The 23,529-nt window shown below is 51.5% G+C and overlaps 1 protein-coding gene across 1 annotated transcript in view; it reads left to right on the forward strand.

The window, feature by feature from the left end:
- Window positions 1–23,529, forward strand: part of AKNA (AT-hook transcription factor) — a 43,493-nt gene that overhangs the window by 10,334 nt on the left and 9,630 nt on the right. The window contains exons 4-17 of the mRNA XM_082630084.1: window positions 143–217; window positions 5,577–5,733; window positions 6,408–6,562; window positions 9,559–9,618; window positions 11,893–12,020; window positions 12,492–12,699; window positions 13,985–14,139; window positions 14,240–14,419; window positions 15,259–15,505; window positions 16,387–16,493; window positions 17,122–17,333; window positions 19,131–19,293; window positions 22,221–22,397; window positions 23,059–23,174. Of these exons, the coding sequence (XP_082486210.1) occupies window positions 143–217; window positions 5,577–5,733; window positions 6,408–6,562; window positions 9,559–9,618; window positions 11,893–12,020; window positions 12,492–12,699; window positions 13,985–14,139; window positions 14,240–14,419; window positions 15,259–15,505; window positions 16,387–16,493; window positions 17,122–17,333; window positions 19,131–19,293; window positions 22,221–22,397; window positions 23,059–23,174 (2,140 nt within the window). The remainder of the gene's footprint in view (window positions 1–142; window positions 218–5,576; window positions 5,734–6,407; window positions 6,563–9,558; window positions 9,619–11,892; window positions 12,021–12,491; window positions 12,700–13,984; window positions 14,140–14,239; window positions 14,420–15,258; window positions 15,506–16,386; window positions 16,494–17,121; window positions 17,334–19,130; window positions 19,294–22,220; window positions 22,398–23,058; window positions 23,175–23,529) is intronic.

Below are 23,529 nucleotides of genomic sequence, written 5' to 3' on the forward strand. Positions count from 1 at the left end.
AAGGGGTCTGCTGAACCACCACTACAGAGCTCCTTCACCCCGAGGCACCCAGAGGCCCCCTTTGGGGAATGGGTTCCCTGCGAGGGGTCTCACAGTGAGGGGCCTGGTGTGTGACCTCACTGCATACCCCCATCCCCTGCAGGAGGATTACCACAAGCTCCTTACCAAGTACGCTGAGGCTGAGAACACCATCGACCAGCTGCGCCTCGGAGCCAAGGTACTGGGCCCGGTGGGGTGGAGGGGGGCGCTCGGGAGACCCTGGGGATAGAGGAACCCGGTCCTTCCTTGTTCTACCACAAGGTCGCTCTGTGACCCGGGGGGGGTGGGGGCAGTGACCTTGCCCTCTCCAGCCTCAATCTCCTTTACTGTTGATGAACTTTGAGTCCTTGAATGCTGGAATCCAGGGTGCTCAGGAGTTTTCACCAGAAGCTCTCTCCTTCTGGATGAGCTCTGGAGTGAGACCACCTGGGCACAACTCCGGGTTCCATTACTGACTAGCTGTGTGACCTTAAGGAAGTTACTTGGGCTCTCGAGCCCCAAGGGAGTAGCACAGAATTTCTGCTCAACCCCTGAGGCTGATACTTGCCAGATCACACCTTCGCCTTTCTCCTCCCCCAGCTTCTCACCCACAGCTTCTCTCCTCACTGAATGTCTAGTGTGGGGCTGGGGGAGGGGGGGCGGGGAAATCCACCCCCTCTAGGGGAAGCTGAATTCTGCACTTGGGACCTTCCCCTTTTCTGAGATGAGGCAGGAAGTGGGGCTCTCACAGCCCCTCCTGGTTTCCTGCTTACCTCTCCCCGCCTCTTGCCCCATCAGGCAGCAGCGGGGGAGGGGCGGGAGGTGGGGTGCAGAGATGCAGACCCTCCCTCTCACGACCCACACCCCCCCCCACCCGGGCTGTCCCCGTCACGCTCCGAGACCCCTGCCCCTGCCAGGCCGCTGCTCTCCACCATCTAGCGACGCTTCTTTTGTGAAGTGTCGCCGAGGCAGCCACGATGAGGAAACCAAGGGGCCCTGTTCTAGGAGCAGGACTTCCGCGTCCCCATACCCACCTCCTGACACAGGCAGCTCCTTTCCAGCCTGGCCTCCTTGGGCACAACTGTAAAAGGGGGTTAATCGGGCCTCCTAGGAGCCAACGGGCTCCCCTTCCTCCCCGCCCCCCCCACCCCACGTCTTAAGGCTTCTTCCACCTCTCTGAGGCAGTTTCAGGGGCCAAAGGGATGGGGGTAGTAGAGGGCTTGGTGAGGCATCCTCTCCGGGGAAACCACATTTTCATGGCCGCAGGCTCCTAGAAGGTCCGAGGAGAAAGGAACTGGTCATGGGGTCCAAATCCTCAGCTCCCCTGTCTCACAGGTTGGAGAATCAGGACCCCAGGAGGGGCATAGGTTGCCAAAGGTCAAGGTCAGGGTCAGAGGCTGGGAATATCTCCTCCCTCCCTCCTTTCCTTCCTTCCCGCTTTACTTATTTAAAGGCATGAGTTCGTGTATGGAAAAGTATGTACCTGGTACCTGGCAAGTACTTCCTAAGAGTTACGGAATATTATTATGATTAATAGTATTAATATGAAGGTGTTCACTGGGTGCCCATGTGTGCCGGGCAGGGGGACACCATGGGGGCACAGCTGTGTGCGTCTCCTGGACACTCCCCTGTCCCAGTGGGGACTCACCACGTGCACCTACACCGGCCTGGCTGGTGACCCAGACCCCTGCGTGTGTGAGGGGGCCGAGGAGGAGAGGTTGGAGAGGCCGGGAATGGTTCAGCACTAGCTCACCTGGTCTTGCTTTCTGGAAAAATGACTCCTTGGCCTGAGAGTTCTCCTCAAGAGAAGGGTGAGCACAGGTAAGCTGGACTCTTCCGGAAGCAGGACGATCCTCTCCGCGCCCTGGGAAGCAGTACAGACAGGGCTGAGGAGGACGTGCAGCCTGAGTGGGGAGGGGCCTTGCCGGGCTCCACAGAGCCTGAGGGAGCCGAGATTCCACCCGGGCTTCTCACTGTGTCCGGAGCTCTGTAGACTCTACCCCCGAAGGTTCGGGAAACCCCAGAGCAGCTTCCTACTCAGAGCCCTTGCCAGGGAGCCCAGTTCACAGAGACGGAAGCGGTACTGCTCCCCCAGGCTGAGCTGGCTGATGTGACCTCCCCGGGGCCCCCTGCACTCTGCTCAGAGCCCCCAGCGGGAGGGCTGGACCCCAGGCTGGGGATGTGGCCCTAAACACCCAGGCCAGGCCTGGCTCTAGGGCAGCAGCAGTGGGTGGGGACCAGGGGAAGGAGACTGGCATTTGCTGAGCAGTAAAAAGGTACCAGGCCCCAGGCTGAGTACACTGCCAGAGTCATCTCATTTGATCCTCTTCACAAGAGGAGACTGAGGCTCAGCCAGGTGGAGTGGTTTGCTCAACATCCCACGGCTTGTAAGGGATTAAAAGTGAGGGATTAAACTATGTTTGCCTGGTTCCAGAGTGGACACTATTTTCCCCGTGCCTGGGTGTGCCCAGCTCGGGCCCTGGCAATGGATATGTGGCAGAGGCATGACAAGGCAGAATGATGATGTTACACTGTTAATATCAATAGTAATACATGATGTTTACAGACCACTGTCCTCAGTCATTTACCATGGGGGAAACTGAGGCACAGAGGTTAAGGAATTTGCCCAAGATCACTCAACAAGTAGGTGCCAGAGCTGGGGTTTGAGCCCAGTAGCCCACAGCCCACCTTTTTTTTTTTTTTTTTTTTTTTAGGTTTAACAGTTTATTTATTTTTTTAGGTGTAACAGAGCCAGACTAAATGATTGTGAGCTCTGCCACTGGGGAGGCTGACCAGGGAGTTCCAGGGCCGGGCCGGGGGGCACTACTGGATCCCGTCTGGGGTGCAGGCAGGGAGCCAGGGCTGGTCAGGAGCCACTGCTCAGTGACTAGCTTAGGGCCAGAGTTTATGGGGGTGTCCTGCATTCGCAGCTGTGTTGCCACCTCCCTCCAGCTGCTGTCCCCCACCTCAGCTGTAGGGGGATCTGGAGGGGCTGAGACCGGAAATTACCCCAGAAAGAATCAGGGGGGATGACATAAAACTGCCTTTCCTAAAGTGTGTGTTCTGATGGCCACCTGGTGGAGGTGAGGGTGGGAGTGGAAGGGGGAGGGGGAGGGGAGGGTAAGGATGAGGGGGGAGGGAGGAGAGGCGCGAGGGAGGTTTGTGTGTTTGGAGGAGTTGGGGAAGCATTTCCTAGTCTCTCCACTCCCCGCCCCATTCATAAAGCCCATTAGCATTTTAAAGGCTGTGAGGAACCCATCTGTGCTGAGATTAGTCAGTTATTTAACCCAGTGTTTCCCGCACTCGTCTACCCTTCCCTGCTTAACGCCCTTGAGGGAGCCAGTCCAGCCTCAGGGAGCACCGTGGGACACCCTGGTTTAAACGGGGGCCCTGGGGGTGGGTCCTGCCTGTGTCCAGAGACGGGTCCAGGAGGGAGAAGCCTGAGCAGCTCGGCAAACCCACACTCATCCCAGCTCCCCGCTTCCCGGGCCTCTGCACGGACCTTTGGTCCCTCTGTGCAAACAGAGGTGCTGAGAGCAGTTTGTTCCTGTTGCTCCCCCAGGTTGGGCCTTTGGTGGGCCCGGGCTGGGGCTGGCCGATGGGTGGGGCAGGGGGAGAACGCAGGAGGACCGGGCCTCCCCCAGATTTGGGTCACCTTGGGAGGAGAGGGGTGCTGGTGGGCAAGTCCCCACAGGCGGGCCTGAGCAGATGGCCAAGGGGATTATTAAAATCCAGCTTTGTTCTCCTCAGAGGCTGGGCCTGAAAGAGGGGGGGAGGCAGCAGGGGCCCAGCCACGGCTGAGCCATTGTCCCTCACTTTGGAATAGATTTTTCTGCCACAGCCAGAACGTGAAGAGCAGCTTAAGCAGGGAGAGGCTGCCTTCTGTGGGCCTGGGAGCCCACCCTGAACGGCCCACTCCCGACCTTAGGGTAGCAGAGGGCAGTAAGATAAGCTGCCTGATGTCATGAGGACCAGGGGACACTGAGGCAACATAGGAGAGTAGCTTGTTTAGGGACCTGCCTCCAAGATGGCCACATATATGACAATGGTGATGATGATGGTGATGGTGATGGCGGTGATGATGGTGATAGTGATGATGATGGTGATGGTGATGGCGGTGATGATGGTGATAGTGATGATGATGGTGACGGTGATGGTGGTGATGGTGATAGTGATGATGATGGTGATGGTGATGGCGGTGATGATGGTGATAGTGATGATGATGGTGATGGTGATGGTGGTGATGATGGTGATAGTGATGATGATGGTGATGGTGATGGCGGTGATGATGGTGATAGTGATGATGATGGTGATGGTGATGGTGGTGATGATGGTGATAGTGATGATGATGGTGATGGTGATGGTGATGGCGGTGATGATGGTGATAGTGATGATGGTGATGGTGATGGTGATGGCGGTGATGATGGTGATAGTGATGATGGTGATGGTGATGGTGGTGATGATGGTGATAGTGATGATGATGGTGATGGTAATAGTTATAATATCGATGATGACGAATGTGAGGGTGGTGGCTGCTACTTAATGAGCACTCACTTTGTGCACAGACAGGTGAGTTCAGTCAGCTGCTCTAGCACTCAAAGGAGGGTGGTGGTAGAGCCTGAGCGTGAACCCAGGCACTGCAGAGCTCACGCGCTAAGCCAGAGATCAGCAAACTTTCTCTGTAGAGGGCCAGACAGTGAATATTTTCAGCTTTGTGGGCCATATATTCTCCATGGTAACAACTCATCTCGGCTGTTACAGGATGAAAGCAACCACAGACGATACAAAAGCAAGCGAGCACGGCTGTGTTCACTAAAACCTTGTTCACTAAAACAGACCATAGTTGCCAACCCCTGCTTTAAACCACTTGGGTCTTTAACTTCAGAAGGTCTTCCTTGGCCATCTCCCTGACTCTCGACTTCTCTCCCAAACACTAGACTATTTACCATATGAAATCCATCCTCAAATGTTGGAGATCTGCTACAACTGAGAGATCATTCCTTTACTTGTTGATTGACTCATTCATTCAAACCGTCATTAATTGCTGTTATTATCAATGTAATGATAATTATTGGAAATATTTTTATTAATAACAAATATTAATTATTATATCACTGTAATATAATTATACTTGTTCTATGTTAAATATTAGATTGATCACAATATTATTATGATATATTATAACAAATATTATTAATAAAATTATTAATATGGAAAACCATAGACTTTGGGGTCAAAGCAGAGTTATAATCCCAGCCCAAGGATTTTTCAGCTGGAGATTTTGAGTAAGTGACTCAACCTCTCTGAGTCTCAGTTCCCTCTTCTGTAAGATAGGCATATGGTCCCTTCCTCTCAGGACTGCCATAAAGAGAGAATGAAAGGATATGTAAGCCCTTGGCCCAGTGTTTGGCCCCCACCCAAGGGTTCCACTCAAAGGTATTATTTATTATACAAAGCCATGTTCGTTGAGCTCCTGAATGATGGCGTGAATGAAGGTGAGGCCTTCTGGGTGGGTTTGCCCCAACCCTTGGCTCTGCTGTGCCTCTCCTCCCTTAAAGGTGAACCTGTACTTGGACCCGCCCCAGCCCAGCCACAGCATCCACACAGGGACGATGCCCCAGGGAACCAAGGTCTTGTCCTTCACCATCCCACAGCCCCACTCTGTAGAGCGGTGGCCAGGCCCCGCCAAGGGCCTGCAGACCTCTGAGGCTTCAGGTGAGTCTGGGAGAGGAGATGTGGCTGAAGGGCTCCTCTGTTGTGACCCTGCTCTAGGGACACTTGGTTCACCCTGGGGTGGCGCTGGCTTCAGGCCAGGGGAGGGAGGGAGCTGAGGCCCCTCTCTGGGCCCTGTGACTTGAAGAGGTCAAATGGAGACGTAGAACGTGTCTGCTTTGAGCCAGAGCAGCCTGGGCGAAGGCCTAGGTCTGCCACCTAGCAGCTGTGTGACCTCGGACGAGTTGTGTGACAAAGAGCATCGTCCCTGTAGAGCCCTCACCTGGTGAGGTCCCCACGGGTGTTACCCCACTGACAGTCAAGGAGACCAAGGCTCAGAGAGGTGAGGACATGTTAAAGGTCACACTGCTATGGGGGAGGGTCGGGATTTGAACCCACATCTTTCTGAGTTGGAGCCCACACTATTGACTGGAAACCCAGAGGCCTGGCTTGGCTCTAGCTGTGTCATCCGGGGCTGATCCACACCTTGTTCTCTCCTGTAAATGGGGACAGCACTGCCCAGGCCCCTTCCTCAGGTCGATGTGAAGATGGCACGATCGTGAGACGGCTGAGCTTTCATTTGAGGATGGAGGTGGTGGATTTGAGGTTCAGCAGCTGTCTCTCAGCCCCAGGAAGGACTGTTCTTGGCCCCAGCATTTAGTGATTGTATATTCCAGGGTGGCCATCAGCTGAAGGAGACCTGAACCCCTCCTCGTACCCCAGCACACCCGCCCTAGGGTGGCTTCCGGAGGACCCGGGCATCGCCCAGGACCAGCCCTCAGCGGAGCAGGCCCAGGAGCTGACTTCTCGTACCAGTCGGTTCCTGGCCAAGGTGAGTGGAACCCCAGCTTTGCCCACGAGAGATGGAACTCACCTGGAGAAAGCAGAGCCTCTGCCCGCTTGGATGAGGGGCTGTCTACGAGGCTCGCTCATTATTCCCCTGCTGGAGTTAACTTGGAAACAGAGCCTCCCTGACCCTGGCTTTAGAGACCTCCTGGCTCCAGCCTCCTCCTTGTCACCCAGTGCTAGATTTAACTCCCTTTTTGGCATTGTGTCTCATCAAACTCTCCCTAATTGTGCTTAAAACTATCTCCGGTTTCACTTCTGGGGGAGACTGTCTGCTTTTTCAGGATTCTGGAAGGGTTATGGAACCTCTACCTTCTCCCCTTTAGGATAGATCACCTCACTTCCTTAGTTCCTTTCGTGTTGGAAATCAATCCTCAGTCACTTCTCAAGGGGCCTTTATATTTTCATCCAAATAACTATGAATTGTTTGCAGGTCTGTTTATAACTATACACTTGGCCTTATTCCAAAAGTACTTTAAAGCAGCTTAGAAAATACATGCGTTGTAACCACATTCTGAAAACGGAAGTGAGGAAACTGGGGCAAAGGGGGGGAAGTAGGGATAGGAAAAAAGTAAAAGGAACTTAGGGGGAAATGAATAAACAAAATGTTCTGCTGGACCCTGAATGCTTTATCAGATTCACATTTGGTTTTGAGCTTCCTAGTTGTCAATGCAGAAAGGGAAATGCAATAGTTACATCACCATGTCCATAAAACAAACTCTTTCAAAGAAACACCACCATTCTTTCTTCCTTCCTTCCTTCCTTTCCTTCTTTCTTTTTTGTAACATCTTTATTGAGATATAATTCACGTAACATACAATTCAGTCATTTAAAGTTAATGCTTCAGTGGCTTTTAGTATATTCACAGTTGTGCAGCCATCAACACAATCAAGTTTAGAACATTTTCATCACCCACTAAGGAACTGCGTATGCATTAAGCAGTCATCCCCCATTCCCCTTCCCCCCAGGCCCTGGCAGCTGTTCATCTACTTTCTGTCTCTTTGGGTTTACCTATTTTGGACATTTCCTATAAACGGATTCATGTAACATTTGTCCTTTTGTGTCTGGCTTCTTTCACTTAGCATAATGTTTTCAAGGCTCATCCTTGTTGTAGCAGCATGAACTTTATTCCTTTTTATCGCCGCCATTCTGGGTCCTGTAACTGGAGAGATGTTTCTCCTTGTCCTGTGTGCTCTAAAGTAAAGCAAAGCCAAGGTCACCACATTGAGCAAAATCTGGGGCACCAGCTGACCCCTAATGATCCAGGCTGCCCTGTCCATACAGGAGCCACTGGTCAGGTGGCTAGTGAGTACTTGACATGTGGCCACTCCAAATTGAGACATTCTGTAAGTGTAAAACACATACTGGATTTCAAAGACTTTGTGCAACAAAAAGAATATAGGGCTTCCCTGGTGGCGCAGTGGTTGAGAATCCACCTGCCGTTGCAGGGGACACGGGTTCGTGCCCTGGTCCGGGAAGATCCCACATGCCGTGGAGCGGCTGGGCCCATGAGCCATGGCCACTGAGCCCGCGTGTCCGGATCCTGTGCTCCGCAACGGGAGAGACCACAACAGTGAGAGGCCTGCGTACCGCACACACACACACACAAAAAATAATAATATTTTAGGTTTATAAAATATATTATTAAAATTAATTCACTTGTGTCTTTTCACATTTTTATTATGGCTCCTGGAAAGTTTTAAATTACATATGCAGCTTGCATTACATTTCTATTTTATGTTATATAAATTATATAATGTAATTAGGTAAATTTCTATATTATATTTTGGCACTGATCTAGAGCTTTCCTAGTAATGCTAGAAATCTCCAAATTGTCTTTGCCTTTTTTTTCCTAATTAAAAAAATTTTTGTAACAGTAATAGATACCCATGGTAAAGACCCTCACACAGGGCAAAGAATATATACAGTGAAATCTTTTCTTCCACTCTTGCCCTTCTGCTTCATGCAAAATGTTTAATGCACACAAGTGCATTTATAGAAATGGTCACATGAGTATGTACACTATAATGTACCTTGACTTTTTTTTATTTTTATTTATTTTTATTTTTTTTTGCGGTATGCGGGCCTCTCACTGTTGTGGCCTCCCCCGTTGCGGAGCACAGGCTCCGGACGCGCAGGCCCAGCGGCCATGGCTCACGGGCCCAGCCGCTCCGCGGCATATGGGATCCTCCCAGACCGGGGCACGAACCCGTATCCCCTGCATCGGCAGGCGGACTCTCAACCACTGCGCCACCAGGGAGGCCCTACCTTGACTTTTTTAATGTCCCAAATTTGAATATTTCTGGGTAGGCAATAAATTCACTTTGTTCAAAGTTCGGAGGATACATATAGTAGAAAACCTTCCTCCCATCTTTGTACCCGCCCACCACCCAGTTCTCCTCCCTAGAAGCAATTAATATTTTAGTCTCTTGCATCCTTCTAGAGATAGTTTATAATATACCTTCTAGAGATAGTTTATAATACATAAGCAACTGTGTTTGTATTTTTCCTTCTTTGTTCTCTCCGTATCTTATACAGATGGTAGCCTACCATAAGCACTGTCCTGTACCTTGATTTGATGCTGAAAAGTAGGTCTTGGAGGCATTTACACATGAGAACACACATATGTGCCTTCATCTTCTGGATGGCTGCATACCGTTCCACAGATAGGCATTCAGACTGTTTCCTGTTGCCCCACGCCCACCATGCTGCCGTAGGTTTCATGCACAGGAGTAAGTGCGCTTTGCTGTCGATAAATTCCTGGAGGTTCCACTTTGATTTTTCCCAAGGCTGCCATGGCCAAGGCCAGTGGTGGAGCTTTTCTGGCGCGCGCCTCTCCGTGCTTGTCAGAAAACCCACATCGCAAGGCAGGGCCCAGCTCTCTGCTCCAAAGTGTGACTGTGGCTAAGTGTGGGAGTCTGTAGGACTTACCTTCTGAGTCTGGATTAATGGAGCGTGTTTCCTTTCCTTTCCAATTCCCAGGTGGAGTCCTTCGTAGAACTGCTACAAGCAGGACAGCTGACACCCCAGGACCAACTCAAGGTACTGCCCACTTCAAGAGATGCCCTTGGAGCTGCCAGACAGCTGCTCTCTCTCCCATGGCACAGGCTCTGAAGCCTCGTTTGCTGCAAGACAGACCAGAGAATCCCAGACATTGTGTCTCCTTTTAGAACAAACAGCCCCTGATTAGCTTTCCATGATAATGATCATTATATCACAATAGTCACCATTTATGAAGCAAAGATGCTGATGTGCCAGGCACTGTGGTAAGCCCTGATGTACATTATTTCATTTTATCTCCATAAAAACCCGGCAAGGCAGTTACAGTCATCACCCCCATTTAACTAGGATGAACTGAAGCCCACAGAGGCAGCTAGAAGGCCACACAGCCAGTAGACGGCACAGCCCAGACCCAGGTCTGTCTGATTCCCAAGTCCAGGGTCTTAATCGTTGCCCTGCACAGCTTCCCATGGATTATATTGCCTGTCGGCAACCAGGAAAAGGCCTTTTCTTTTTATAATTTTCCTTATTATAAAAGTAATTGCTAAAATTTGAAAACGGGGGGGAAAAGGGAAAGAAACCCCTAATCTAACCATTATTGGCTTATTTCCTTCTGGGCTCTGGTATTTCTAGATAACCGTGGTCATGTATAAAATTTAGATTTCTGATGCATCAGCCAGGGTCCCAAGAAGGAGCGGATGGAACTCTCAAAGCTGCAGGTGTAAGGATCGGTGAAGGGACCGATCGGTGAAGGGACTCTCAAAGCTGGGGTGTGGGCAGCAGCCTCAGGGAGCCCGACCAGGGACAGGGAAGCCCAGGGACTAGCACCTGCCCGGAGCAGTTCCCTCCCAGGTCTCTTTCCTCCCACCCTGTGACCTCTAATAGATGCCTCCCCTAGACAGGCCCCAGGGGAAACCAGCAGGTCAGGAGCCCAGCTGATGCTCAAGGCGCAGAGTGGGGTGGGAGAGGAGCTGAGGGAGGGTGAGTAGGGCAAATGCAACGCACTTGGTTTGATGGTTTTTACTGTTAATATTATGTTACTAAGTATTATGTTACTATATAGATGTTACACACATTCTCCAATTACAAAATGTGATATGGATTGTATTATCTCACTGAGTGGATGATCAAGGACCTTGAAAATCAAAACCATTCTTTTTCTTCCCCCTCTCCTGATTCCCCCATATGCAGGGAGATCGAGAGCTGTTGGAAGATAAAGTTTGACTGGGGGCTGGACTCTAGGTTGTCCTTGGCCTCAGCCTATCGTCAGCATAGGATGAGTGAGATGAGGATGATAAAAAGCCAGGGATAATGAGCCCACCTCCCATAGTTTTAACCTCCCATGAGTTAGCTACTCTCATGTTTACTGTGGGGACCTAGCATAATCGTTGAGACCATGAGCTCTGGAGCTAGAGGGCCTGGGTTCATATCCCAACTCTACAACTTGGTCACTCACTGTGTGACCTTCACTGACTTAAGTAATCTCTCTGTGCTGTACTTTCATCCTGTTTAAATGAAGATGATAAATTACCCCTCTCATTAGGGTTATGTTGAGGGTTAAATGAATAATGCAAAGGGCTTTAGACAGAGCCGCAATGCTCATAAATGTTAGTTATCATTATCAAGAGTATGACAGTGATGATAATACCATCTGTTGTGATAGCCTATAAGGATTTGGGAAAAGAATGCCTAATGTTCCAAAATCCACTGTTTTGAGAATCGAGGATGAGGATCTAAGGTCTCTCAAGTACTAGGTCCTTATGGGGATATAGTGATAGCATTTTTTTTTTCTTTTGCGGTACGCGGGCCTCTCACTGTTGTGGCCTCTCCCGTTGCGGAGCACAGGCTCCGGATGCGCAGGCTCAGCGGCCATGGCTGATGGGCCCAGCCGCTCCGCAGCATGTGGGATCCTCCCAGACCCGGGCACGAACCCATGTCCCCTGCATCGGCAGGCGGACTCTCAACCACTGCGCCACCAGGGAAGCCCAGTGATAGCATATTTGACACTATGACCATCACGGAACATTGGGTTCTTGTAGGTCTACCCAGGAAGGACTGGTACCCTCTGAGGCTGGTGCCAGTGCTCTAAGCCATGCCTCTGCCATACCAATCTGATGGCAGGGAGATTGACCAGAGTGAGCAGGCTCCAGAGGGTACCAACCCCAGCCTTCCAGATATTCCAGGGCCCAGAGGCCTCCACAGTCCCAGAGTCCCATGCCCCTCCCCTCCCCCAAGAGCTGTCTCGTCCACTGTGTCTGCAAGGATGGAGCCCATGGGGGCTGGGCACTCAAGTCTTCCTGGCCTGTCTGGTTTCAGGTCTTCCAGCAGCTAAAGGCTGCCCATGCGGCCTTGGAGGAGGAGTATCTGAAGGCCTGCAGGGAGCAGCACCTGGCCCAGCAGCTTGCCGGCTCCACGGGGACGCCCGGGAGATTTGATCCCGGCAGGTACATGCTGGGGAGAGAGGCCTCCAAGGACAGATGGGTCAGGCCCTGGGTTCCCACCAGGAGGGGGACAGTTTGTCCTCATAATTCACACACTAGGGGAACAGGGAGAAATCCTATCCCAATTAACAACATGTCCAGATGGGGGATACTTGAAGGCTGAGATATGTGTCCTTTTTGAACTCCCTTCAATGAGAAGTGACCTTGGAGATAAGAGTTAAAGGCCCTCATCGGACAATGGGGAAACTGAGGCCAGAGGGGGAAGGGATTGACTCAAGCTCCTGCAGCCAGATGGTGGCAGAAGGGGACTCAGGCTGAGGCCTCCTTATTCCCAGCGGCGTCCACTTTCACCTTGTTGATTTTGCTCTCCACATAATCTAAATTATGATGTCAGATGCACTCTCCATGGGCATCTCTGGGGCCTCTGCTCTGAAGCACAGCCTCCCAGAACTGCGTGATGTTTCCTCGTTCCAGGGAGCTGGAGGCAGAGATATTCCAGCTGGGAATTCGCCTGGATGAGCTGAAGGACCACATAGACCAGAACCAGCAGGAACCTGAGCCAGCCGGGTCAGACTTGGCTCTGGACAGCTCCCCAGCCATGCCCTCCCCCGAACAGCCAACGGGCCTGCCCCCTCCTTTGGAGCAAGCCCCCACGCCCGCCATCCAGACCCTCTGCCCTGAGGTACCTCTTTGCCCAACCGTATTGGACTGTTCCTTCATTCACTGTTTTCTCCATTCATTAACTTCTTCATGACATATCTGAGAAGTTTGTACCATGTACCAAGACTCATGACACATGGTGGGAATTCAGTAGAAAACAACTGAAATAATAGGTGGCCTGTACCCTCATGGAGTTTTCTGTCTAGTTGAACTAGTTACCCAGTTACTTAATTATAATTTTGATCAGTGCTCAGAAGGAGAATTGTGAGGTTCTACAAGAGTAGATAACAGGGTCACATATCTGAGTTTAGGGGGTCAGAGAAATTTCCTTGAGGAAGTAATGTTTAAATGACATCTGAGGGTGAGTAGGAATTACTAGGTACAGAAAAGCCATCTGGCAGGAAAAACAGCCTGTGCAAAGGGCCTGTGGTTAGAGTATGGACCCTGAGGGGGGCAGTTGTCTAAGAGGCAGGGGAGACAAGCAGGGGAGGGGAGGAGACTGGGGAGGCAGGCAGGGGCCTCAGGATGTACGTGTGTGGGTCACATCAAGGGGATGGTCTTAAACTCTGCTGGGTTTTTCAGCAGGAGAAGATACCAGAGAATTTGCAGGTAGGTCAGAAGTGGGGAGGTGGCGGGGCAGATGGAGAGAGGTGCATGGACTTGAGAGAGGTTTAGAAGGTACATTTGACTGGACTTGGATTGGTGATGAGAGGAAAGGAGCAAACGATGACCTCCAGGCTTCTAACTTTTAGTCCTGGGTGGATTTGGGGACTATTCACAGAGGTGGCGACACTAGAGAAGGGCTGTACCTGGAAGGGGCTTTGTAGAATTCTGTCTAGCCCACGTCACAGCCCCATGAGAGACAATCATCTTGAGTGCATCATCTTGAGGGGCTCCCCTGCTCCCATGGTGAAGGTGTTTTGAGTGGCTGGGTGTCCATGTTGGAATGGAAATCTGGGCTCAAATCTAGGCTCTGCCCCTCACTTCTGTGTGACTTTAGGCAAATCATTTGAGCCTCAGTTACCTGTCTGTAAAATGGGTTGTAATAACCTAGATACTGGTGGGATTGTTGCGAAGTGATGTCTGTACAGCGCCTGGCACGTAGCAGGGGCTAAATCAATAGCAGTCAGTATCGAAGATCGAATGACCCAGTCCCTACTTTTGCACACATAAAAGGATGATAGGTTAGTGAACCTAACCTATTTCTTACTCTTTGACACCCAGCATGAGCCTGGCATAAGGTGGGTCCTTAAAAGGTGGTCTCAGATGTCTGCTGAATCTCTGCCCCTCCTCCTTTCTGGCCCCAGCTCGACGCCATCAACACTGGCCCCCACCCATTGCACGTGAACTTGGATCTGAGCGCTACCAGCAATGAAGTAGAGGACAGGCCGCTGGGCCTTCCGACCCCGCTCGGGCACAAGGAGCTGCGGGTGGAGCAGGATTTCCACGGCCTCCTAGAGCGGTGAGTGCCCACCAGGAGTGAGGCCAGGGTGGTGGGTCCAGTGGTGGGATCTTGCTGGACCTGCTGGGCAGAAGTCATGCCCCTCTGTGTTCTTCTGCAGGTACCTCAGTGTGAAGTCTCTCCCGGAAGCCCTGAGGCTGGAGGAGGAGGAGGAGGAGGGGCAAGGCCACACCTTGGAAGTTGAGGGGCCAGCTTTAGCTTCAGGAAAAGCAGCAGCCACCAGGCTCCCCACCAGAGAGCCCCCAGCACAGGCTGAGAGAAGTCACGGGGGCCCCCTTGAGTATGTCAATGAGCCTTCCCCGCTTGTCCCACACCAGCTCAGAAACCGCAGGGCAGGGGTGGAAATTGTCATAGTGAGCTAGACAGTTTAGAAACGGCCTTCCTGACCTGTAGCTCAGTGTCTGTCTAAAACGTGCAACATATACCATTGATAGCATTTGAAATGACTGGGTGTTGTGGGACGAGGTTTCTGGTAGGACAGATGCAGCTTTAAATACCATTACTCTCCTTCTCAGTCTCAGACATTCCATGTACATCAAGGAGAAATCGCATTTAGGGCTATTATGTCTTCAGTGCCTCTCTTGATCTTCCTTTAAAAAGAGAGAAAGAGAGAGAGAAAACAAGCAGGCCTCAGGCCCAGAGCCTTTACTAGGCAACAGGATCTATCTAGACTATGATAATATTGTTTTCATGTCCCTTGTATTTATTTGCAAAGTTAGTTTCTATTTGTAACACGAAATACTGGTCTTCTGTTTATAACAGTGACATAAAGTCTTTTTGATTAGACTGAAGTTGATGGAAATGTCTGGAAGGGCGAAGATGGAAGGCAATTCCAGAAGCCTGGGAAAGGATGCTTTAGCACATCTCTTTCCACACTATTTCTGCTGCAGTGTATAGGGTGGGTTTTGTAGGCATCCCCATTTTACAGTTGAGAAAATTGAGGTTCAGAGAGGGGAGGTGCCTTGCCCAAAGTCACACAGCAAGAGGGTGGCAGAACCCGGGTGGGCACGCAGGGGTTCCTGACTCCAGAGCTTGTGCCCTAGACTGTGTGGCTACCAGGACAGGGCTGCCCAGCCCATGCCAGGGCTCAGGGCCAGTGTGCCTCTCCTTCCCTGCCAGGGAAAACGTGGAGCAGATGGCGTCTGTGAAGCCAGCAGACTTCCACGCATCCGTGGCCAGAGACAGGCACCTGCAGGGCCTGGACAAAGCTGAGGCAGCTCCTTCAGGCCCAAGCAGGCCCCCCCCACCTCAGGGCACCAAGTCTGCGGAGTCCCACCAGAGCAGTCTGACCAGCCTAGAGGGAAGTGGCATCTCTGAGCGCCTTCCACCGAAGTCTCTCTGTGGAGCTGGCGGGCCCCACCTGGAGGTATGCGTCTGCACAGGGCATGGGCTGACAGCCTCAGGGCCATTCCCTGCATCTCCTGGAGCCTCCTGCCTCCAGCCTTTGCTCAGAATGCCTGCTGCTCCTGCCCTTGCCAGTCACAATCCTGCCCAACATTCAGGGCTTGTGCCATAGCTCCCCACACCCCGGTCCCTCCGCTAGGAGCTCCCCTTTCTCCTCTGAGAGCTTGCGATTTGCAGGAATCACAAATCTCTGTGGAAATGTGACTTATGTGATGGATCTTCCCATAGAAAAACACATAACGTATGCATGTGTACACACAGACACAGACACACACACACACACACACACACACACACCTGTTGTCCTAATGAGCCCATGGTAAGGAGTCTGTACTCGACCATGAACTCATTGAGGGCAGGCACCCGTGTCTCTCTGTTGGCCATCTTTGCACCTTGCATTAGATGCAGTATGTCGGAGGTGCGCATATTTGATCAAGTTTATTTTCCCAATTCATCAGGCCCGGGCATTTCTGCAGTCAGGTAGGACCATGGTGTTCCAGGCCCAGCCTGGAAGCCGTGTGGACATGAGAATCCCGTTCCCGCCACGGGACGTTTCTCCTCCTCTTTCTATTCTCAACTCAGGATATCTCTAAGTATCTCTCCCAAGGGCCCTGGCTCCCACTCCTCAGGGAAGCGGGACTTGCTCAGGGTCTTCTCGGGGTGTGGAGTCCCTGAGGTTGGCTGGGTGCTCGTGCTGCAGGACCCTCACACCCTGGGCCTGGCTGTTGGGAGCTGGGCCAGCCTCCCTGTCTGTGAGCCTCTGGAATGTAAGGCCCAGGCCAGGACTTGGGAAGGATGCCTCAAGCGCATTTCTCCAATTTAAAGGGACGCTGTCTCTTTCAGGAGCCCTGGATGGCATCCCCCGAGACAGACAGTGGCTTTGTGGGCTCAGAAACCAGCCGAGTGTCACCCCTCACTCAGACCCCAGAGCACCGGTTCTCCCAGATCAGGTATCCTGGGGACCCCATCAGTGTACACACCTGAGATAGCCTGAGAATCAGAGTGCCTGTGAGCTCAGAACAGGGACAGATGGCCTGGGCGTTCTCAGAGCCCACACATCATCCCCCGAAGGATGGTTCATTTCCCCTATCTTATTGATAGAGGGGAACTAAGGTTCAGAAAGGGAAAACGACTTGCCCAGTGTCACTCCGCCAATCATCGACAGACTGGGAAATAAATATTTGTTGAGCAAATGAATGATGAAATGGTGAATGAATAAGGTCTGTAGGGAGAGTGGCGTGACAGAGCCACCAGGGAGAGTGATAGTCTCCAAAGCTGGATGCAGGCCCCTCGGGCTACCCAGGGCTGCCTGGGAAAGAAGGATTACAAATTTTATTTCTTTGTATATTATCTAAAAACTAAGTTGAGCTTTATAATTTTGTGTGAGTAGGCAGATGTGCAGTTCTGCAGTTTATAAAGAAAATGCATGTATAATGGGCGTGCATCCTCAGAAATACTGTACTGCCAGGGGTGCCAAGTCCCAAAGGTCAGGAGTTCATGGTTTAGCATGTGGAGGGTCTCGGGCTGTGGCCTCCTTCTGTGTGACCTCAGCGTGTCTCTCCCTCCATGGTCTCCCAGCACCCGAGGGACATTAGCCCAGTCTTTCACTCCGTCTGTGCCCCGAGATGCAACCTCCCACCGCCAGACCAGGGGTCTTCCGGTACCCAGAAGAGCCTCTGAGCCCATCATACCCAGGAGCCGAGCCCAGAGACCCCCACCTGGCCAGGACAGTCCTCTCGGGCAGAGGGCCCCCAGCTTCTGCCTGGAGCGGGCACTGGCGGCTGAGATGGGTGAGTGGGTACATCTGGGTTGGCCAGAACCTGGGGGTGGCTGGATTGCATGGGTTAAAAAAATCAAATGCATAAGAAAACTTGCATTACCCTTTAGATGCAAAATATCTTACAGGTTCATTGTAGGAAAATTTGAAATTGCAGGTAAGGTGGACAAAGGGGAACAAAAGAAAAAATAATAAGCTAAAAACCATCACTGCTGACATTTTGGTGTAGAACCTGTAGCTGTTTTCTTTGTCAATATGTGTGTGTTTATTTACAAATACTTAAAACGGAAATGGGATATTATACATGAACATTTAATAACCTCCTTTTTTTGGGGGGGGGGCTGCATCGGATCTTAGTTGCAGCACACAGAGTCTTCGTTGCGGCGTGGGCTTCTCCCTAGTTGTGGCGCGTGGGTTCCAGAGCATGTGAGCTCTGTAGTTTGCGGCACGTGGGCTCTCTCATTGAGGCGCATAAACTCAGTAGTTGTGGCGCGCAGGCTTAGTTGCCCCCCGGCATGTGGGATCTTAGTTCCCCGACCAGGGATCAAACCCACGTCCCTGCACTGGAAGGTGGATTCTTTACCACTGGACCACCAGGGAAGTCCCAATAACCTCCTTTTTTTCACTAAACACCGTGTCATGAACACTGTCTATAAAATCCATGATTTCATTTTTTACCTTTAAAAAATGCATGTGAACTTTTTATTGAAATAAAACATACAGGAAAGAATATAAATTGATGAATTTTCTCGAAGTGCCACAGACCAAGAAACTCAACACGATTAGAAGCCCAGACCTCCCTCCAGCCCTTCCCAGTCACTCCCACACCTCCCAAAGGTAACCACTGCTCTCAGATTAGCTTTGCCTCTCAAGGTTCACCATTTAAAAATTTTAAATTTAACTTTAGTTAAAAGTTTAATTAATTAAAGAGTCACATGCAGTTGTAGGAAATAATACACAGAGATCCTTCCCCCAGTTTTTCCCAATAATAATATCTTGTAAAACCCCAGAGCAATGTCACAACCAGATATTGACATGGATTCAGTCAAGACACAGAACATTTCCACTGTCTCAGGGTCCCTCATGTTGCCCTTTTATAGACACAATCACCCCCTCCTTAACTCCTGGTAACCACTAATCTGTTCTCCATTTCTGTAATTTTGTCATTTCAAGAATGTTATAGAAATGGAATCGTATAATATGTAACCTTTTGGGATTGGCTTCTTTTTCACTCAGCATACTTTTCTGGAGGTTCATCTAGATTGCTCCATGAATCAATAGTTTGTTCCTTTGTATATTGCTGATTAGTCTTCCAAGGGCTCATTGTTTTAATGCATGGGCCAGATGAGTGGTTTGTAACCTCTGTTCACCCATCCCTTTGAGAGGCTAGTTAAAGTTTTGAATGCTCCCCCAAGAAACATGCACACAGGCAAAGGTGTGACTAATTTCAGAGGGAGGTGGAGGCTCCGAAGCCAGTCCCAGAGCACCCTGGTGATGCACAGGGTCTGGGGGCCCTCGTGGAGGAGCAGGGGGCTCTTTGCGGGGGAAGGCCCTGGAGACTTGGATCTGATGCCGAAATGGTGGATGGTGGAGGGAAATCTAGTTATAAACAGCTCTGCAGGCCCGCTTTGCTCCCAGCAAAAACCACATCTTCTTCCTGTTTTGAGGGTCATCAACCTCAGTAGGAGCTTCATTCGTGACCTCAGCCAGTCCCCATCTCTTCACCCCCAGCACCCTTCCACCCGCACAGGTTCTCACTTCAAGGGTCCTCTCTGTGTGAACTCACTCTGGCCCCTTTCTGCTTCCCTAGTGGTCCCTGGCTCAGAGTTCAAGGGGCGAAAGCAGCTTTCTGAGCAGCTCCCCCATGGCGCGACAATCAGCCTACCCCCGACCCTGGCCCCTGCAGCTGCCGCTCCACCCCATGGGCCCACAGAGACCACCTCCACCTTCCTCCTCACCAGGACGGGGCGAGAGTAAGTTGCATACTTGGGCGCTGTGGATTCAAGCTCATCATAGAGCCGGGAAGCACGGGCTTTCTAGGGTCTCCATCCAGTGGCGGCTGTGCTGAGGCCAGACGGACCCAGGCATCCTGCCTCCCAGCTCAGGGCTTCTCCTGTGGGATGTCATTGATCTAGATTCTGAGGACACTTCAGCCGGTGGGAAATGACCTAGAGGTTCACCTTGCTGGTGCTAAGACCCCTCTGCCTGTCCCCCAACATTTCCCTTCCAAGACAGGTCTGCACTTCCCAGGGGTGTGTTTTCTGCAGTTTACGCATTCATTGTATGAACTGAGAAGGGACAGTTTTTTCCATTTTTTCTTTTTAATCCAAGTGCAGTTTTTCTACTGAGAAAGTTTTCTCCTTGCTTCATTAAACAGAAATGGGAAAAGAGGTTAGTCAGTCCTCTTATTTCTCCTCTGAGTAGCTTTTGGCCAATAATCAATCACAGGCCTTTGTTGGGTTGGGGTGTTGGCTTCCAGGCCTAAGTTGAGTAAGTTCACTCCTGCCGTCTCCTCTGATATCTGCAGGGGAATGAGAGGCTTATTTACCTACAGTATGCCAGCCCCTGGGAATACAATAGTGGGCAAGACAGTCCTTGAGCTCGTAAGGCTCACCATCTTGTAGGATGGACCAAGAAACAGGTGGTTGCACCCCCAGTGTGATGGCACAGGGCTGAAGGACTGTGGGAGCACAGAGAAGGGGCATCAGAGGCTTCAGGGAGGGCTTCCTGGAGGAAGTGGTATCTCAGCTGAGACTGGAAGGAAGAGAGATGGAAGAATATCTCAGCAGAGGGAACAGTATGTGCAAAGACCTAGAGGTGAGAGTGCCCGCCGCCTTTTAGGCACCAAATGTTTATTACAGCCGGATCCTCAAGTATGAGGTGGGGTATTAAACAACAAAAGCAGAGAGGAAGACAGGGAGACCTGGGGGAGATCTCGGAGGGCCTCAAACACACGTGGTTAGAAGTCTGGATGATGGCTCTGCTCAGGAAAGGTGCTCACTGAATATTCATGAATGTAGAAAGTCTCATCTAAGGACAATGAGGGAGGCTTTACATTTTAGAAGGAATTCTCTGACCGCTGTGAGCGTGAGAACAGAGGCCAGGGGATTGCTGAGAAGGCTGCCGCACCCAGGAGAGAGGTTATGGGGCCAGCGGGGAGGGAAGGGAGGTGCATTTGAAAAGAGATAATTAGGCATTGGGCCCACAGGACTTGGGAGTTGGTTAACTTTTGGGGTGTTCAGGGAAAGAGAAAGGTTTAGAATGACTCAGATTGCTGGCTGGCCAGTTGGATGCTGATGCCGAGATGGGGAACCTAGGAAGAGGGAGTAAAATTGCAGGGAAAGCTGACTTTTAAGTGCCAGCTGGCACTCAGTCTCTAAAGGATTAGGTCAGGAAGACCGAGATCCTGATAGAAACAAGCCAGAGAGGACAAGTGACGCCTAAGGGGGTATTCCAAATCCCAGGCTCTCGTTCAGCGGCCTTTGGCCTGGACAGGGAGCCAGAGCCGCCCCAGTCCTGCACCCATCACGGGGCCTCAGCCCTGCCTTTCAGGGGTTAACTGGTGACTGGAGTTCTCACTCTCCTGCAGCCGCCACCCTCATGGTTTGCCTTGGAAACCCCAACAAGTGTTGCCCTGGGAATTGCCAGGGGAACCAACTGCCCTTAGACGCACACAGCGCCAGGCCATAGCCAGAGGGAGGTCTCCCGCCTCCTCTGTACACCCATCTGAAGGCTGATGTCTGCTGAAGGCGGCACCAGGAGACACTCCCCCGAGAGTCCAGGGGCCACCAGGCAAGAACTAACCCTGAGGGGAGCCCTCACCCGGGAAGCTGGTCTGAAACAGTAGACGTAGAGCTTGCATCAGCCTGGAGGACGTCCGTGCCCAGCCCGGACTCTGATGCCCCGTGTGTAGGGGGGTTTGTGTGTAGCAGTGTCTGGGTGGAATTGGCTGCTGCAGTGCCAGCGACACCCTCAGAATGAGACCCTAGAGATTCAGGGACCGATCGGGGAGAAATGCAAACAGGATTTACTCCCAAGATGCTAGTGGTTTATGAGATACCTTGCCAGTCACAGGTTGGGCTGTGTTTGGGGGCTTCCCCAGCATCACAGCAGCCTTGCACGTGGCACCCCTGCAGCTTCCAGCCTGCTCACGTTCGGTTGCTGATGGGAAGCACCGTGTGTCTCTTGGTCCCTTCTCCACACACACACCTTTACTCTGTTCCCTCTGGGAGCCTGGAGGCCAGCTCAGTGCCATTCTCTGAGCATCTATGAGGTCTCAGGGGTTGTGAGATGGGGAGGCCCGCTCCTTGCCTGCCAGGCGCTCACTGTCTGGTTGAGGAGACAGATAAACAAGCATCTTCCGCCAGGAGCAGGGAGATGGGCTTGAACAACGTAGGAAGTGTTTGTGGGAACCCAGGACGGGGTGCTGAGCAAGGGTGGGAAGGAACCAGGCCTGGACAGATAGTTAGGGTTTCTACAGACAGAGGTTGAGGAAGGGGAGGGCCGCCCGGGGGCTGAGGCAGGTCAGAATTGAAATTTTAAAGTGCACCTTGAGCCAATGCCCTCTCTACTCTGCGTCCTCATCTCTATGTTGAGAATTTGTCACTGGTGTTTCAGAATAGTTACTCAGAGGCCCTGCATGCTGGGTTGGGTAAACCTCAAAGAAGGTTCTGCTTTGCTCACCAAATGTGCAGGGAGGGACATGAACTCAGAGGGGTGTCATGATACGTAGCAAGAAAAGCGGACACACAGGGAAGTTCGAGAATCCACTGACAGCAGAGTTGGACAGTGCCTGCTGGAGAAGGACAAAGACCTGGCCTCCAGGCAGCACTCAGGCGGCGGCTGCAGCTATGTTCACTGTGCATCTGTTCTTTCTCCTGTCTCCACCCCCCCACCCCAGCCAGGCCATCCGTGAGCTGCAAGAAGAGGTATCCCGGCTCCGGCTCCGGCTGGAGGACAGCCTGCACCAGCACCCCCAGGGCAGCCCGAAGCGCCCAGCGTCCAACTTGGACCACGCCACCCGGGCCCGGGACCAGCCAGCTGATTCCTCAGCCACTTGGGGCTCCCATTATGGCAGGTGGGTGAACCCCAAACTCCCGCCCCTATGCCCTGGTGGGAGCTGCAGAGGGTAGAGTTGGCCAACCTCTGGCTCTCCCCAGACATGTGGACTCAGGCACAGCCACACCCCTCTCTCGCTTGTTCACTCATTCATTCACTCTTACATTTTTTTTTTAACCATGTCATATTTGATACATAGAAGAATATATTAAACATATGTGTTAATAATAAAGCATGATACAGTGCATATCCCTGAACTCATCACCCAAGTGAAGAGCTAGAACATTTTCAGGACGCTCACCCTCTCACCCACTCACTCAGCAGCTATTCACTTATGATGACTTATAAAATCATCTTTAACTAACTAACTTCTGAGTATTTCTATTGGAGGGCACTATGTTAACGTTTTTAATGGACGTTGTCTCATCAGTCCTTCCAGCAACGCTCTGAAGTCATTGCTCCTATTATCCCCATTTGACAGATGAGGAAACTGAGGGGCAGAGAGGCTCAGAGCCATTTTCTATGAGTCTGACGCCAGAGTCTTTGGTTTTGACTTTCGTATTCTCCTCTTTCCTTATGTTATAAGCATTTCTCTGGGTTGGGCTTCTCACTGATCATCTTTAAAGGGTGCATGAAACCTCATCCAGTGACATCATCTCTCTCTCTCTCCCTTTTGCTAGTAAATCCACAGAGAGATTGTCTGGTGAGCCTGGGGGTGCAGAGCAAGCAGTCCCCGCGGGAAGGAGGCAAGCCAGGTCCTCCTTGGTGCCTCGGGAGGTGTCTCGATTGTCCCTGAGTAAGTGACCACCCGCCTGGACTGATTTTTGGAGGCCACAGTCTGGACATGCTGGCTAAGTGGTCAGGGACTACAGCAACAGCCCTAGGGGAAACTTGGAGAAGGTTTCAGGTGTCTTTTTTAGGTAGTTGTAGTGCTCTGAAATACCATGACAGCAACAGTATGCTATGCACGTACTATGAGCTGCGGTTTCCGTAAGGGCTTTGTGTATGTGTATCATCTAGCTTAATCTTCACTGCAAGATGGGTCGTATTATCCACGTTCTGCAGACCAGGACACCAAAGCCCCGAAGCACAAGGGACTTGCCTGAAGGAATATGGCTCTGGAATCAGTGGCCCCAGCTCACTCCTTTCTA

The sequence above is a fragment of the Mesoplodon mirus genome, assembly GCF_964341445.2.
Source record: "Mesoplodon mirus genome assembly, chromosome: 1".
Taxonomy (NCBI): domain Eukaryota; kingdom Metazoa; phylum Chordata; class Mammalia; order Artiodactyla; family Ziphiidae; genus Mesoplodon; species Mesoplodon mirus.